This window comes from Anopheles stephensi, chromosome 3, assembly GCF_013141755.1.
Source record: "Anopheles stephensi strain Indian chromosome 3, UCI_ANSTEP_V1.0, whole genome shotgun sequence".
Taxonomy (NCBI): domain Eukaryota; kingdom Metazoa; phylum Arthropoda; class Insecta; order Diptera; family Culicidae; genus Anopheles; species Anopheles stephensi.
In genome coordinates this window covers 69891467-69905471 of record NC_050203.1, presented here as the reverse complement: position 1 = coordinate 69905471, position 14005 = coordinate 69891467, and the positions used below count along the sequence as shown (strand labels likewise).

Here is a 14005-nt window from a genome sequence, read left to right as displayed (position 1 = left end):
CAACAGTTCTATCTTTTGGTTGGTCTTATTGTTTTGTCAATTGAAGTGAGGCTCTTCTTTTAATATTTATAGGTTCTGATGATTTCTCATGAAACAAGGAATTAGTTCAGATGTGTTAGAGGCTTGTAAGTAATAACATGAATCAACTATTATTCTGTTCTGATTGTATTATTCTCGATCATTCATAGCTCACTTTAAGTCACCAAATCAAGACGATTCCATGCCAGCTAGAATTTTCTGACCAAAAGAAACAATTAAAAGCTGCACAAACAAACAAGCAAGCAAGTTCTGTACTACCTTTAATGAGCCGAGCTTTGACTAGTTTTTGCGCAAATTATCTTTGATCCTCTCCCACAAAGCTCCAACAAAAAAACAACAACCCTAACCTTCTTCTCATTCAATTCGCATTCGTGAAACAGTAGGATGGTCCACAAGAACCAAAAATACAAAATGTCCAATTTGGTCTTCAATAACACAAAAACCAGCTCAAATCAAAACTTTTATCTTACGAAAACAGAACGTTTTCGGACCTGCAGCACACAGCTTCGTTCCGCGATAGGTTACAGGGAGGGTGTGGCACGGTGGAAAGGAAGCGTATAAAAACAACATAAAAGCGTAGTAAATTAACGCATGAAAGGCAAAAAGAAGAAAACAAAAACTACATCTACTCTCCAAAATATTCAACTGCAAAAAAAAACAAACCCCCGGCCTGCGACACGGCGTGAACGCATTCTGATCGTCACGGTTGGATGCGCTTTTCCCGTGGACACGACACGGCTCAGTATTATGGTACCGGGTGTCAATGTCGAATGGTCTCGTGTACACACACACACATACACACAGAGAGGGCATGAAAGAGAGAGAAGAATAAAATCCCTCTGTTTGCCATGGGGAGACAATTAGCCGGATTCAAGGGTTCACACAATTCACAATCCGATTTCTGCTCCTGTCGGTCCGGGTCGACTTCTGCACCTGTACCCTGCACAAAACCGCTTTACGTGTTTTAAAACAAACACACACACACACACACACACACACCAATGTCCGGTGGGTGAACAGTTTCCCAGCAGCAGCAAACGCAACAGAGGGGTTGAATTCTTTCGCAAAGCCGGCATTCTGTGCGAAGGGTGTCTTGCGGTGCGTTAAGCTAATGGGGCGCGTACGGGCCAGCCCATACCCTGGTTAACCTTACCGCAATATCCGCCCGTAAGATACGATGACACTCCACGTTTGGGAACCCTACAACTGGGGCCGACCGATATGTCTCCCCAAAGTCGACCGTGTTTTTATGAGCTATTCTCCAGCAACAGAATGCTTCCCACCGGAAGGCAATGAAGATTCTCTGGCGATCATTCTTTCGGGGTTTCAGTCGCGTTTGGGTACCGAGGTCCACGAAGGAAATGAGACCACACCCGCACAGCAATCGGTGCCGAAAGTATGTTTCCATTCGCTCCTGGGAAGGCGTTGGCCGAAAATTTCTCCCTGCCGTAATCACTGTACCAAGCTGTTGTGTGTGTGTTATCAAAGTTGTTGCTTCCTGCCCCGAAGAGATGGGAGCAGAGGGGGGCATGTAATTAGCTTTCCTAACCAATTCTCCAAATCTTGATCCGCGATCCCGTTCGATAACGCAGCAAGGTATTCGGCATCAATCACGGGGGAAAAAAACGTACGTTCGATTCCGCCTGGGAACAACCACACCCCGGCGCAAAGCGAAATGCTCCGAGAAGCGAAAAGAAAAACAATAAATGTTCATTTCACTCTATCCACCTACTAACCCACAGCACCGGAGGAAGGCCACCCCTTTTTCCCGGTGGCCTTCGCGTTGGTCACTTTGATGTTTGCCGGCGCCATCTTCCGGAGCGAAGATTACGCTCGCGCCAGATCGAGTCGGAAATCGATCGAAGGGATCAGTTTTGTTAATTGAAAAATCATTAGCCGTTGCCCAAAGCCAACCGCAAAACGCTCTTCCCGCTCGTGGTCCGGGAAGTCGAGTCGATTCCTGCTGGATGTACCGCGTGTGTTGTGGGTTGTGGGCAACGACACCTTCTCGAAGCCAAAACACAATTTACTAAAACTAACAAAAACCTTGTTCCCTCGCTCCCTTTCATTCATCATTTCCTTTCTCTTTACGGTCTTTGTGGTGGAAGAATTTCAGACGATCTCTGTGAAACTGAAACCGAACCTCCGGATCGATGAATGGCCGAATCGGCGGAGGGGTGGCATTGAGTCTCCGTCCCCATTTTGCTTTTATTTTCCAGCGACATCCACCGACATTCTGGGTTGGGATTCTTCTCGGTTGGAAGGGGAGGGGGATGAAAATGAAATTTCATTCATAAAAATCGTCTGCGGCCATCGGGAACCGGGGACGGAAAACCAGTCCAGATTGGCGGTGGCACATCATTCGGCCCATCCATCATTACACGAACGATGAGCCTTTTGTCGTCGTGTGTGAAAAGTGAATGGATCACACGCTCAAAGGGAAACGGACCGTAGAACAGAGAAGTAGCTTTAGAAAGGGTTGTTAGGGGGAGTTATCCGTAGTATGATCATCCATTTTTACGAACCATCAGAAATATCGAAAATATCTTTAATTATTCAATAAAAACCAATGCTTACTTAAACATAACCAATTTTATAAATAAAAATTCCGCATTTGGAAGCTTAACATTTTTATCATCACGTCAAACCAGCAAACCCCCATTTCTGCAGGCGAAATATTAGTACTGCGTAGTAACCTGTTGCGAACTTCGGTACAGTAATTTTCATTTTCCCGACCACTTCTTCGCCATTTCGCGGTTGCTCTCTCGCTCATTCTCCCGTGCCCCCACCGTCTGTGTCACACCCGTCTGTGCCTTTTCCTGCCAGTACAGACGAACTGGCAATACCGATCCGTGCTCCGATCCTCAAGCCCCCCACCCGCTCCTCGAAGACGCCCAAGGTGAAGGAAAGCCAGCAGGCTTGTTGGGGACGTGGAGTTTCTGAAAAGCCGAAGGGTGAAATCCACCAACCGGAACGGAAGCAGCGACGCGGCACCAAAAAATACATATCCGTCGCCGTCAGCACACCATTGTCGGTTCAAGGTTTTTCCTGCGCCCTGGTACACTGTTTGCTTCACCACACTCCCACCTGGTACAGCAAAAAAAAACACACACACAACGGCACACAGCCCGGAGGAAACCTACCGGTGGAGTAGGTTGATCCATTCCGGACACAACCTGTCGCGAGCGGATGATGGCGGAACCGGGAGTGACATGTCGGAGAGCGGAGGGGGGAAGGAGGTTATTCGCTAGTGTTTGTGAGAGGTTGAAGTTTTGCAGACGATGTACAGTTGTAGCGAGCTTGATTCCCAGCTCACCGTAGATAGAGATGAGCTTCAGAATACAATTGACATACAAAAATTGAGTCCTCAATACTCTTGACACCACATAAACTGCAACATTAAGTTGTCGTTCCGTAGAAAATTTCACAGCAAACGTTATCAGCATCGAGAATCACCACTCAGTCATTTGACCCCCCCAAAAGAAAGGTACCGAAAAACTGAATCGCTCCCGATAGCATCAGCTCCAGTTTCCACAAGATCGATTGTCAGCGCTCGGGCGCTCGGACGTCATTAATTGGCGCCGCTTTGTGATTAGTGATTTTTATCAATCCGAGATGAACCAAGGCTCGCGCTTATTGATTTATTTTCTCTGACCAAGGCTACGGTGAGACTTCCGTCCGGAGCTGTCCTGTCAGCACCAGTTTCAGCGATCGTTGCAAATACCCGCAGTCTTATCGCGTGGACGTAGCAGCGGTGCCGGAGCTGATGTTGCTCCAGGCTAGAGGGAAGATTAATGGGCAACGTCTGGTGGCGGTGAGATGACGAATGTTTTGGAAAAGGGAGCTACGGGAGAGCTGCCTCACTCTCTCTCTCTCTCCCTTCCCGAAAGGAACTCGTGTGCATTTGCGTGAAATAATTAATATAAATTATTGTGATTTCGCCTACCACTTTCAAGGCCTTTTTGCTCATTTCGTGACGGGGAATGCTTAATGGTTGACCACGTTATAACAGTACTTTCTGTATAGCTTTTTTTGTAGAGTCCTTTCGGGAAATGTTTCCAGGTCGGTTTGACCAGTTGTCTTCAAGTGTGCCTGTTTCTTGCACGCACTAACGCTTCTTACGCTCGCGCCAAGAACCTCGCACTCTTGGCGCATCTGAATGATTACTTCATCGATGTTAAAGTGTCCAGTAAGCATCCTAAAATCAATCACTGTTAATTGAATAATTTCATCTGCATCAGCATCCGTAGCTACCGTACGCAGCACATCGCTACTGCTACTTATCATCGAGCCTGCCCAACAGACCTGTCAAAACATGGCCGAGATGAGGGAAAACCGGTTCACTACCGGTCCAATCCGTGTGAGCTGATCCGAGCCGCCTCAGACCATCCACCAGCATCCCATATGTATGGAGCGCACATCGCAGAAGGGGCTCATTACGTAGGACTGTCACTGGCGTTCGCTGACGAACGCGCGAAGATAATCGTAATCGTAATCGATTAGCAGCACTTTAGTCGATAAGGAAATCTGAATGCTTCAATCGATCGCTTTAATTGCTGCAGTGTGTGTCATAAGCGAGTCCGATTGGTGCCTCGTATCAGTCAGCTGTTTGACAGTATCGGACACTGTTGATCGCAGTGCAATGTGCTACATACGAGCGATAATGTTTGAAGTCGCTGATACATGTGTCTGTGATGTTCGATAGAATTATAGAGGATTGCTTGTGGGAGTTATGCTTAATCCTAGAGCTAGAGATTTAAAATATGTCACACGATATAATAAAAATTAAGGAACATCTTAAAGAAATATTAAACATCCTGACTTAGACCACTGGAAGTTCATGTGCCGAAGAAGTAGTATACACCCCCCTTAGCTAACAAAGATCGCTCTCAGCATAATCTCCAATCAATAAGAGCTGATTCATGGCGCGTACCTACCACAAACCAAACTCTGCATTTCCTGACGCGCTTCAAGTCTGTGAGGGGTTCCAAGTTCACGCTTGCCCCCCTTAGGGCCGGCTTATCGCACTTCCAGTCGACTCCGTTTGCCAAACAACCATCCGTACACGCCGCTGGGAACGAACCAATTCCGCGTACAACTCGATTACAACATCATTCTTGCGCTCGTCACCGGTCACGGTTTCATCGTTGGTGATCCACCCAAAAACAAACGGCGCAACGAACCACGTCACGACCTGTAACAACCGCCGGTGGGATCTACTAAGAATAGCCTACGATTTGCTGGAACACGAGAACTTCCCCGGCGAAACTAGACACCACGGAACACGGAAGGAACGAACGGTAGTGCTCGAATAACGTGAAACAATAAACAACCGACCGGGTTTTGGGTGTGGACGGAAGCCCGTTCCGATCGTCCAATTCCCATGATCGGTTGCTGGTGATCTAGTTGGTGGTTTCGTTGCTGTCTGTTTTCTTGAAAAGTGCTTGAGCGTCGTTAAGCGTATTGAGCAAGCAGTACTGAGTGCGCTTCAAACCCTTCTGAGCCTGAGAAATAATCAAAATGTGTTGTGTATTTGTGTGTCTGTCGCTTCCACGAGACTCAATCATGCTCGTGTACAGGTTAGTGAGCATCGTAGGGCTGTGCCTGGTGGACCGAGTCGCTGCAAGCAACGATTGCAACACTGCACAAACCACCCGTCCATCATCGGTCACGAACGAATCAATAACGACCGTTGACAAACTGCACTACCAGCTCAACGCTACTGGGTAAAGTTGCCTTATTACTGACGTCTTTTCCTAATTTCTCCTTCCCCGCCACAACCTTTAGCCCCCGAGTAGCGATTATTTCATTAGCATAACTTTAGTCTCTGCGCTTAACTACACCCGACCGAGGGCGTTCCGAGCGCCCTCCTTATCAACACGCCAGTTACGCTGAGCTCTTCCGTTCTGAGTTGTGTTTTTTTGTCGAATAAATGAAACATTTTCCCACATCCACAACATCGGTTACCCGGTTGTCGGTTCCTGCTAGCCGAGAGACATTAGTGCTGTTCAACCTCCCTCCCTTGCGTTTTGGTTTTTATTAACCAGAGTCTGTAATTACGCTGTGAAGAGAAACCAAATAAAACTTTCCGAATGAGCGGTGGAAATTTTGGGAAATTAAGTCAAAACCTCATCGGACATGCACATTTTTAATCGTGGGATCAGGCTTAACGCGGGCCAAGGATTACGAGCCCTCGAATCGAATGCACTCGATTAAGTTTTCTCCGGTCCGCATTTCAGAGCGATCCTGAACGATTCCCGTAAACCGTTGCCGACCCTTACCAACGGTCATCTAGGATTCACCGTGTTTGAGGACGCGGTGTACATGGCCGGACTGTACAATGGTGCCGGTGGTCTAAGCCACCGGGCACGCATCCCGAACCTCGCCAACATACAGCCGGACAACGGTTGCTACGCAGGAACGGACCACACCTGCATCGTAACGCTCGATCTTTGGAGTGGACTGTTTCGCGTAAGCTATACGGATTCGGAGCAATCCTACCGGATGACGCACTTGCTCTATCCGCACGCTTTATACCGGCGCTTGATCGTTAATCAGTTCCGGTTCGAGCGACTGAAACCGACCGTTGGTAAGGATTCTATTTAGCAAAATGAACCCATGTGACAAATAAAAACCGAATACATAGGATATAATGCGCAAGGTACAACCGAAGAGGAGGAAACAATGTATGCAAATTAATGCCACACCAAAGAGACACCGTGTTGTTCCCATATTCATAACTCCAGCTAGAGGCGCTCCATAACCTCCACAGAGCACATGCGTCGAGGGGAACACACAGTTTCTCATGGTCGTTTCAACGGTTTGCGGAGTACATTAAAATATGACCCCTTTTTCTCGGTAGTATGAGCACCGGCATGAGTGTTGTATTATGGTGCACCTGTTTGTTATGAGGAAAGACGAGAGATAAAAACAGACAACGCCAAACAGTAACTGACAAGAAGATGCAGACGAACTTTGGAACACATCACAAGTTGCGTACGATTGTGTAGCCTTTAGGACAAATTTTACTGTTTGATATTATCTGGATATTAGCAAGATCGCTTAGGCTTGATCGCATATAAGAAGGCAGGACCAGAGTTAAAATCCCATCCGGACCGTTCCCCCGTAATGAGGACTGACTATCCAAGCCCGACATGGCAGGCATATCCTAAGAGGTCGCAAGGCCAGAGAGAGGGAGATATATGTACTGATGTCCAACATTCATGTCATCAAAGCTGGAGCTATTTCTGAAGATCTGCAGAAACCTATATACTTTAGTGCTCACTTATCCTGTTCAGACTAGATTTTAAACTTATCAAACAACAGCAGAAACACGCATCAAAGCACCTGTACATACGATGAACCACTGTTATTACGTCCGGCGCATCTCTGCAAGGACTCTATCAACTCACCACACCATGACAATCTCTTGACGCTTGAAGGAACACCCTTTTGCTCGTCAGCAATTAAAACCCCGCTTGCCTTCATTAATGGTTTTTTGGAGCAAACTTTATTTTTCTTTTTTCTCCACCCTTCATTACAGGCGACATCAGCTTACCGCTTCGACCGGGCACAGCTTTCACCAGCGAGGACATTCATTTTCAACCCATTACTACTACGCTTGCCCGGGTGGGTCGTGTGCACTCGAGCTGTCCGGGCTCTGCTGCCGACGGCACGGCTCCCATTTATCGTAGCTGTGGCACAACGCTCGAGGTAGAGAATTCCACCTATCAGAGCGAGGGCAGATCGGTGTGTGTGCTGTGGAATCACATCCCAGAACGGTTGATACTGGGCGAGAATGAGCAGACGGTGCAATACCGCTTCTTGGTGGCCGTTGGTGAAAATATAGCCGTGGCGGAAAAGGAGCTAACCACAGGTGCGCCTCCCGCAAGATTATCAAGATATTCCGACTGTGGTCCGTTTTGTTTGGCGTGAAGCTTCACGCTTCAGATGTGTACAAAGTGAATCGGGAAAAGGCCAAGCACTATCGCTCGATCTTAAATTACATAATTCACAGCTCTGGCCCAAACGGACGAAGCGTTACTGCTGGCGCATACATCACTGTGGCATACGTTCTGGCACCGTTTCGACATCCTAATGACCGGAAACGAACCGTTACGAGCGGTCGTCCGGTCCAGCGTCTTCTATCTGGTCAGCAATCTACCGTTCGAGGCAAGCTTCACCCGATCGCCCGGCCCGTTCTGGGGTCTCAGTCCAACCGGGCTCGGGCGCGGTGGCACCAACCTGGACGACTACGAGGGCCACTCGTTTTGGGATACGGAAGTTTGGATGTTTCCCGTGCTGAATCTGATCGATCCGTGGTACGCGCGGCTGCTGATATCGTACCGCACGAAGATGATGCCCACCGCGAAACGGCTCGCTGCCGAGTCTGGTTACCAGGGTGTTCGGTAGGTCTTTTTATCCGGCAACCACTCAAGACAAGTACGTCACAAGTCACCCTTTCCCCCCGAGCAGATTTCCCTGGGAGAGTGCATTTACAGGCGTGGAGGTAACGCAACCCTGCTGTCCAGCGGTGGCAAAGTACGAGCATCATATAACGGGGGATGTAAGCTTCGCGCTCAGACAGTACCTTGCCACCACACACGATCTTGACTGGCTGCGAGGGCAGGGTGGATGCGAAATGGTACAGTTAATAGCGGAGTTCTGGAGCAGTCGCGTTCGGTTCAACTATACCGGTACGGAGAACTACGACATACCGGGTAAGGGTTCTAACGTTCTTCTTAGCGCCATCTCGCATGAGTCAGATCTAGTTCCATCCATCCCATTAGGGTTGTTACAATGTTTTTATTTTATGATTTTTCCTCGTTCTCGTGCCTCCGAACCGAATTCCTCCGCACATCACAGCGGCAATGGGACCGGATGAGGATCATGAAAATGTAACCAACAACGCGTACACGAACGTGATCGCCGGCTATGCTTTGTATTTTGGCGAGTAAGTAAACAACCTCCCGAAAACGGACCCGGAACTTTCCCATACGATCTTGATGCTCAAGTAGTCCCAGACAAACCGCAGCGATGTTCTCGATTAATTAGATTGAAGACAAAAAAAGGAAAAGTCAGGGTGCAGGAGATCAGTCCGCATGTGTAGTCGGCGGTGTAACTCCTTGATATAGTTGATGATGTTCGTTTTCCGTCGGAAGCTCCGTTTACTCGTTCGTTGCTCAAGAGGGCGCACGTTCGTTGCACAGCAAGAGAAGCGTCAATTCATCGTGTTATTCTGAGCTCTGAGGAAGCAGCACACCCTTTTCTGAGACATTCCACGTTTTTGATGACGCCCCAAATGTGTGTCCACACAACGGTACCACTGTCTACAAACGATTGGTTTACGATATCTTCCGGATGGCATGGGATCACACACCCGATCATGGCGATAATCTGATTAAAATTATAACCTTTGCAATGCTTTCTTTGCTTGTCATCCGGATGCTTCTGGACTCTGGTGTTCAGTAGCTTCCGGGTGCCAAGAACGCGCCACATACGATTGCCTTTACCAGACGAATTTTGGAAAATGTGATGTCTAATGAAGAGAACTCATCAGAATGGCGATCCTTAGCCAATAGATAAAGACCATCAAGCCTCATACATTCTGGCGCCTAAATTCTTCAATATTTGAGTGGCGCATGATCGTTGCCGAAACTCAAAATAATTCTTTGGTCGTCCCATGAATTATCCATATATTAGGGTGTATCTATAGAAATTGGAAGCAGTGTAGAAGTTGCCGAAAAAGACCCGCTTCGACGTTGTACCTAGTAGATCTAGCAGCAGATGGGTAGTAAATGTATCAAGCTCCTTGTACAATCCACCAGCAACTAACATGATGTGTAATTCGATAGTTTCGTCAGTTGTATCTGTGGCGATGATGTCACCGCAAAGCATTGGAGCAGAATCGCCAAACAGATCAAGCTCCTTTACGATCCTGTTGGTGATTTTCACATCCAGTACGAAGGCTACCTGGCGTCCACCAAAATTAAGCAAGCAGATGCAGTGCTGCTTGGCTATCCGCTGCAATACCCCGAAATGCGCCCCGGCACGCTGCGGAATGATCTGCTCGTCTACGAACCGGTAACACGCGCCACCGGACCCGCTATGTCCTGGTCAATGTATGCCATCAACCATCTCGACGTAGGAAGCTACCGAGAGGCGGCCGAAAATTTTAACCGTAGCTATCTACCCTACATCCGCGGACCGTTCCACGTGTGGCACGAGCTTCGGAAGCCGGGTCCGGGCGGTGCTCGAAACTTTATAACCGGTACGGGTGGATTTCTACAGGCCGTACTGTTCGGGTACGCCGGACTGCGGGTGTATCTGGACCGGCTGGAGCTTTCCTCGGTCACCGGCAGCGAAGTAACGGCGAAGGGAGTGCAGTATCTTGGGGCACTTATCGTGGTAACGCAAACGGTTGACAAAGCGGAAATCGTTGTGACTCACCTGGAGCACGAGCTGACGATAGAGATAGGGCATCGGAATGCTGCTGTTGCTGTCGTCCCGTACCAAGTCTGTGAGTAGCAGAATCGGTGCTGATAAGCTGCAATTGGGGAGAGAAGGTGGATATTTGTGGGTTTTATTAAACCGGTGCTATGTGTTTTTGTTTCGCTTTCGTAGATTCACTGCCCAAAGGTGTGAAGGCGATAATACGGGCCAGGTCCTATCCGTACGGGGAATGTGCTTTACCGGAGGATGTTATTGGACATTCAGCATAGGTGCCATCGTGAAGTTAGCTTGTATTGCTTCCAAAACCTTCAGAACTCCAAATAAATTGCTAACAAGTGATTGCAAGATGTAAACAAGCCTGTCTATCGTATTTGTACATCAACGAAAAGCACATTGCTCAACAGCACTTCCGACCTGGTGCTTATCACATCACGATAAGCAAACAATGTAGGTATTACACACTGCAACTGATTTTGAAACCGAAGATTTTTTTTATTTGGAATTGGAATTTTTCGGATGCTTCATAGGTTTAAAAATAATATAGCAAGACTTGCGAAGTACTTCCTTGATTCATGTCTCCAGATGGTGGCATCGTACCTGTCACCATCGCCCTCTACATCGGTTGGTTGATTGAATATTTCGAGGTAGATCCACAAACAATGTGAAACATGAATCAATTGACCTTTTATGTGCGAGTCGCACACCCAACTATCTTATCACCCTTATCTGACTTTAGCCTCTTATCTTATCACGTATTTGGCATGGGGCACGTTTATCGTTCGATATAAGCCATCGTTAACGATCGACCTGGAGCTCAGTGTAGATTGATTTGCGGGCAGTTGCAGTCCCTTTCCGTCGCTCCACAATATGACGCGTCGTGTGCTAATCTGTGTGACTTTACTACTAACCGTGCTGGGGGCATCGCTCATCACGGCCCAGGGTGATACGAGTGATGTGAATTTTAAATTTCAAACTCGTCCACCGTTGCCCGACGCGTCCGTGATGCCAACGTTGGCCAACGGAAATATCGGGTTCGTGGCGTACGGTGAATACGTCCATCTGAACGGTGTGTACAATGGGCTGGGAGGTAATTCTCATCGGGCGCGCATACCGAACTATGGCAACATTCAGCTGACGTCGTGCTCACCCCGAAGCCCCAGTATTACGGGCTCCTGTACCTATCAGCTGGACATGCGGGCGGGCAAGTTTGTGACGGTCGATGAAAATGCGCCCTACCGAGTGGTGCACGAAATGTACCCCCATCGGTACTACGATACGGTGCTGGTGAACCGCGTCCGTATTCAACGGCTTGCCTCGCAGGGTGTGATTCAGGCCCGGCTGGAGCAGATTCCCGGACCGCTGAGTGACGATTTCTCCTGGTCGCCGAGCACCGAATTCACAATGTCCGGTCAGGTGTACAAGGTGCAGTGCGGTGTGACGGTGCAGGTGGAAAACCCGAGCTGGCAAGCGTTTGGCCACAGTGTTTGCGTGACCTATCCGACCATCCCGGAGTATGTGCAGATTGAGCCGGATACGATGGCGAAGGAGTTCCTGTTCTTTACCGCCTTCACGATGACCGCGGAGGATGGTAACCGACAGATTCAGGCAGTTTCCGGGCTTTCGAGCTCGCAGGAAGAAACGCTGCACATGAGAGAGATGGACAAGCTTTGGGAGCGGTACGGTATTACGGCGGAAGGAAACAGCGAGCTTGATCGAGTGATCAAGGCCAGTGCGTTCTATCTGTTCAGCTCGCTGCCGGCACATCAAGCGGCGACCTCGGTCGGACGGTATCCTTTCTACGGACTTGCTCCGGCCGGCCTGGGCCGTGGTGGACTCGTAGAGCAGGAATACCAGGGTCACAGTTTCTGGGATACAGAAATTTGGATGTACCCGTCGATTTTGATGGTGGATCCGGTCAATGCAGCGCGTGTTTTAAGCTACCGTACCACCGTCAGTGGTGGCGCACGTACCAACGCGATGCAGAACGGATTTGACGGTATCCAGTTTCCATGGGAATCGGCATTCACCGGTACCGAGGTAACGCCCGACTGTTGTCCAGAGGTGGTCAACTACCAGCATCACATCACGGCGGACATTGTGTTTGCGGCCCGACAGTACTTCTACGCCACCGGCAATCTGGATTGGTTGAGGACGCAGGCCTGTCGGCTTGCGGCTGACACATCCCTATTCTGGCTTAGCCGAGTGGTGTACAACAACGCAACCGATTTGTACGAAATCCGAAACGCTATGGGACCGGACGAGGATCATCCGAACGTGTCGAACAATGCGTTTACGAATGTGATGGCCGCACACAATCTGTTCTTCGGTGAGTTTGCAGCATGCTACTGCGGGGACAATGTGCTCAATGAGAGTATGCGTAAGGAGCTGCTGATGGTAGCCCGGGGGCTCACATTGCTGTACGATGAGGAGGGCGATTTCCATCCCCAGTTTGAAGGATATCAGACGGGCACACCGATCAAGCAAGCCGACACGGTACTGCTGATCTACCCGCTGCAGTATCCAATGAACGTGTAAGTATGCCTGGCCAATAAATACAACCAACGCAATGGATTAAGATTATAACCCCACGTAATTCCACAGCTCGACGAAAGCAAACAATCTGCTCAAATACTCGCAGGTTACGCGTGAGAATGGACCCGCCATGACATGGGCTATCCACACGATCGGCCATCTGGAGCTTAATCAGCTGCAAGAAGCGGGCGCTATGTTTGATAAGAGCTATCGCCAATATCTTCGCGCACCGTTCAACGTTTGGAGCGAAAACGGTAACAATGAGCCAGGCGCGGGTAACTTCATCACCGGTGCCGGTGGCTTCCTACAGTCCATCATCAACGGGTACGCCGGCGTTCGGCTGCATCAGGATCGGTTGGAAATTCGGAACGCTCGTCCAACGCCCAACACCAACACGCTGCATCTGCCGACCATCGAGTATCGGGGCGTCCAGTTCTCGCTGACGGTGCGAAATAATGCGTTTACCATCAAGATTAAAACGGACGGCCGGCAAACTGATTTGAAGCTGATGGTCGAACAGCGAGAGCAGCCTATCTGTAAGGATTGTGAATGTAAGTTGATGCATGTTGGTTGACCCCTTTGCATGAGTTGCAAATAATGTTTGTTGTTGTTGGCTATCTTTTCGCGCAGATAATGGTACGATTGCTAGCTTCGAGGTGACAACGGATCAAATATTCGAAGGTTGCCGTTTGAAGCCAACCACGCTCGGAGTGAAGATTGCAGACCAAACTGATGCTGCCTCAGCGCTTCGTACTACGTCGATGGCTTTCCTGTCGCTGGTCGTGTGTTTCCTGCTCAGCAAGATGTTCTGAGAAGTTTATTGGTTTTAATTGTCAATGGGATAAGTTGAGCTTACAATGTTTTCAACACTTTTTTGTTTGAAAGTAAATGATTACGAGACGAAATAGATGTTTTACCCTGCCTATTTAATATTACAAGTTTTTTTTAAATGTTTTCGTTATACGGATTTTAATTTATACGA

At 48.6% G+C, this 14005-nt stretch overlaps 2 protein-coding genes across 2 annotated transcripts; both read left to right on the top strand.

The window, feature by feature from the left end:
• Positions 1–3794: 3794 nt before the first annotated feature.
• LOC118512520 (protein-glucosylgalactosylhydroxylysine glucosidase-like) lies at positions 3795–10847 on the top strand. Its single transcript, XM_036057061.1, has 9 exons — positions 3795–4228; positions 4290–5765; positions 6279–6628; positions 7583–7915; positions 8057–8447; positions 8515–8759; positions 8905–8992; positions 9894–10558; positions 10663–10847. The coding sequence occupies exons 2-9, from the start codon at positions 5560–5562 to the stop codon at positions 10758–10760; spliced, it is 2376 nt and encodes a 791-aa protein (XP_035912954.1). The 5' UTR covers positions 3795–4228; positions 4290–5559; the 3' UTR covers positions 10761–10847.
• Positions 10848–11296: 449 nt separating this feature from the next.
• LOC118512521 (protein-glucosylgalactosylhydroxylysine glucosidase-like) lies at positions 11297–13958 on the top strand. Its single transcript, XM_036057062.1, has 3 exons — positions 11297–13022; positions 13093–13574; positions 13654–13958. Exons 1-3 carry the CDS (start codon positions 11359–11361, stop codon positions 13833–13835), a joined length of 2328 nt encoding a protein of 775 aa, XP_035912955.1. The 5' UTR covers positions 11297–11358; the 3' UTR covers positions 13836–13958.
• The last annotated feature ends 47 nt before the right edge of the window (positions 13959–14005 follow it).

Excerpts from the sequence above, each read along its gene's own strand:
- LOC118512520 (XM_036057061.1), top strand. The coding sequence starts at position 5,560 with ATGTGTTGTGTATTTGTGTGTCTGTCGCTTCCACGAGACTCAATCATG. Across the intron at positions 5,766-6,278 it reads TACCAGCTCAACGCTACTGG|AGCGATCCTGAACGATTCCC; the intron begins GTAAAGTTGCCT and ends TCCGCATTTCAG. Across the intron at positions 6,629-7,582 it reads GCGACTGAAACCGACCGTTG|GCGACATCAGCTTACCGCTT; the intron begins GTAAGGATTCTA and ends CCTTCATTACAG.
- LOC118512521 (XM_036057062.1), top strand. The coding sequence starts at position 11,359 with ATGACGCGTCGTGTGCTAATCTGTGTGACTTTACTACTAACCGTGCTG. Across the intron at positions 13,023-13,092 it reads CTGCAGTATCCAATGAACGT|CTCGACGAAAGCAAACAATC; the intron begins GTAAGTATGCCT and ends GTAATTCCACAG. Across the intron at positions 13,575-13,653 it reads TATCTGTAAGGATTGTGAAT|ATAATGGTACGATTGCTAGC; the intron begins GTAAGTTGATGC and ends CTTTTCGCGCAG.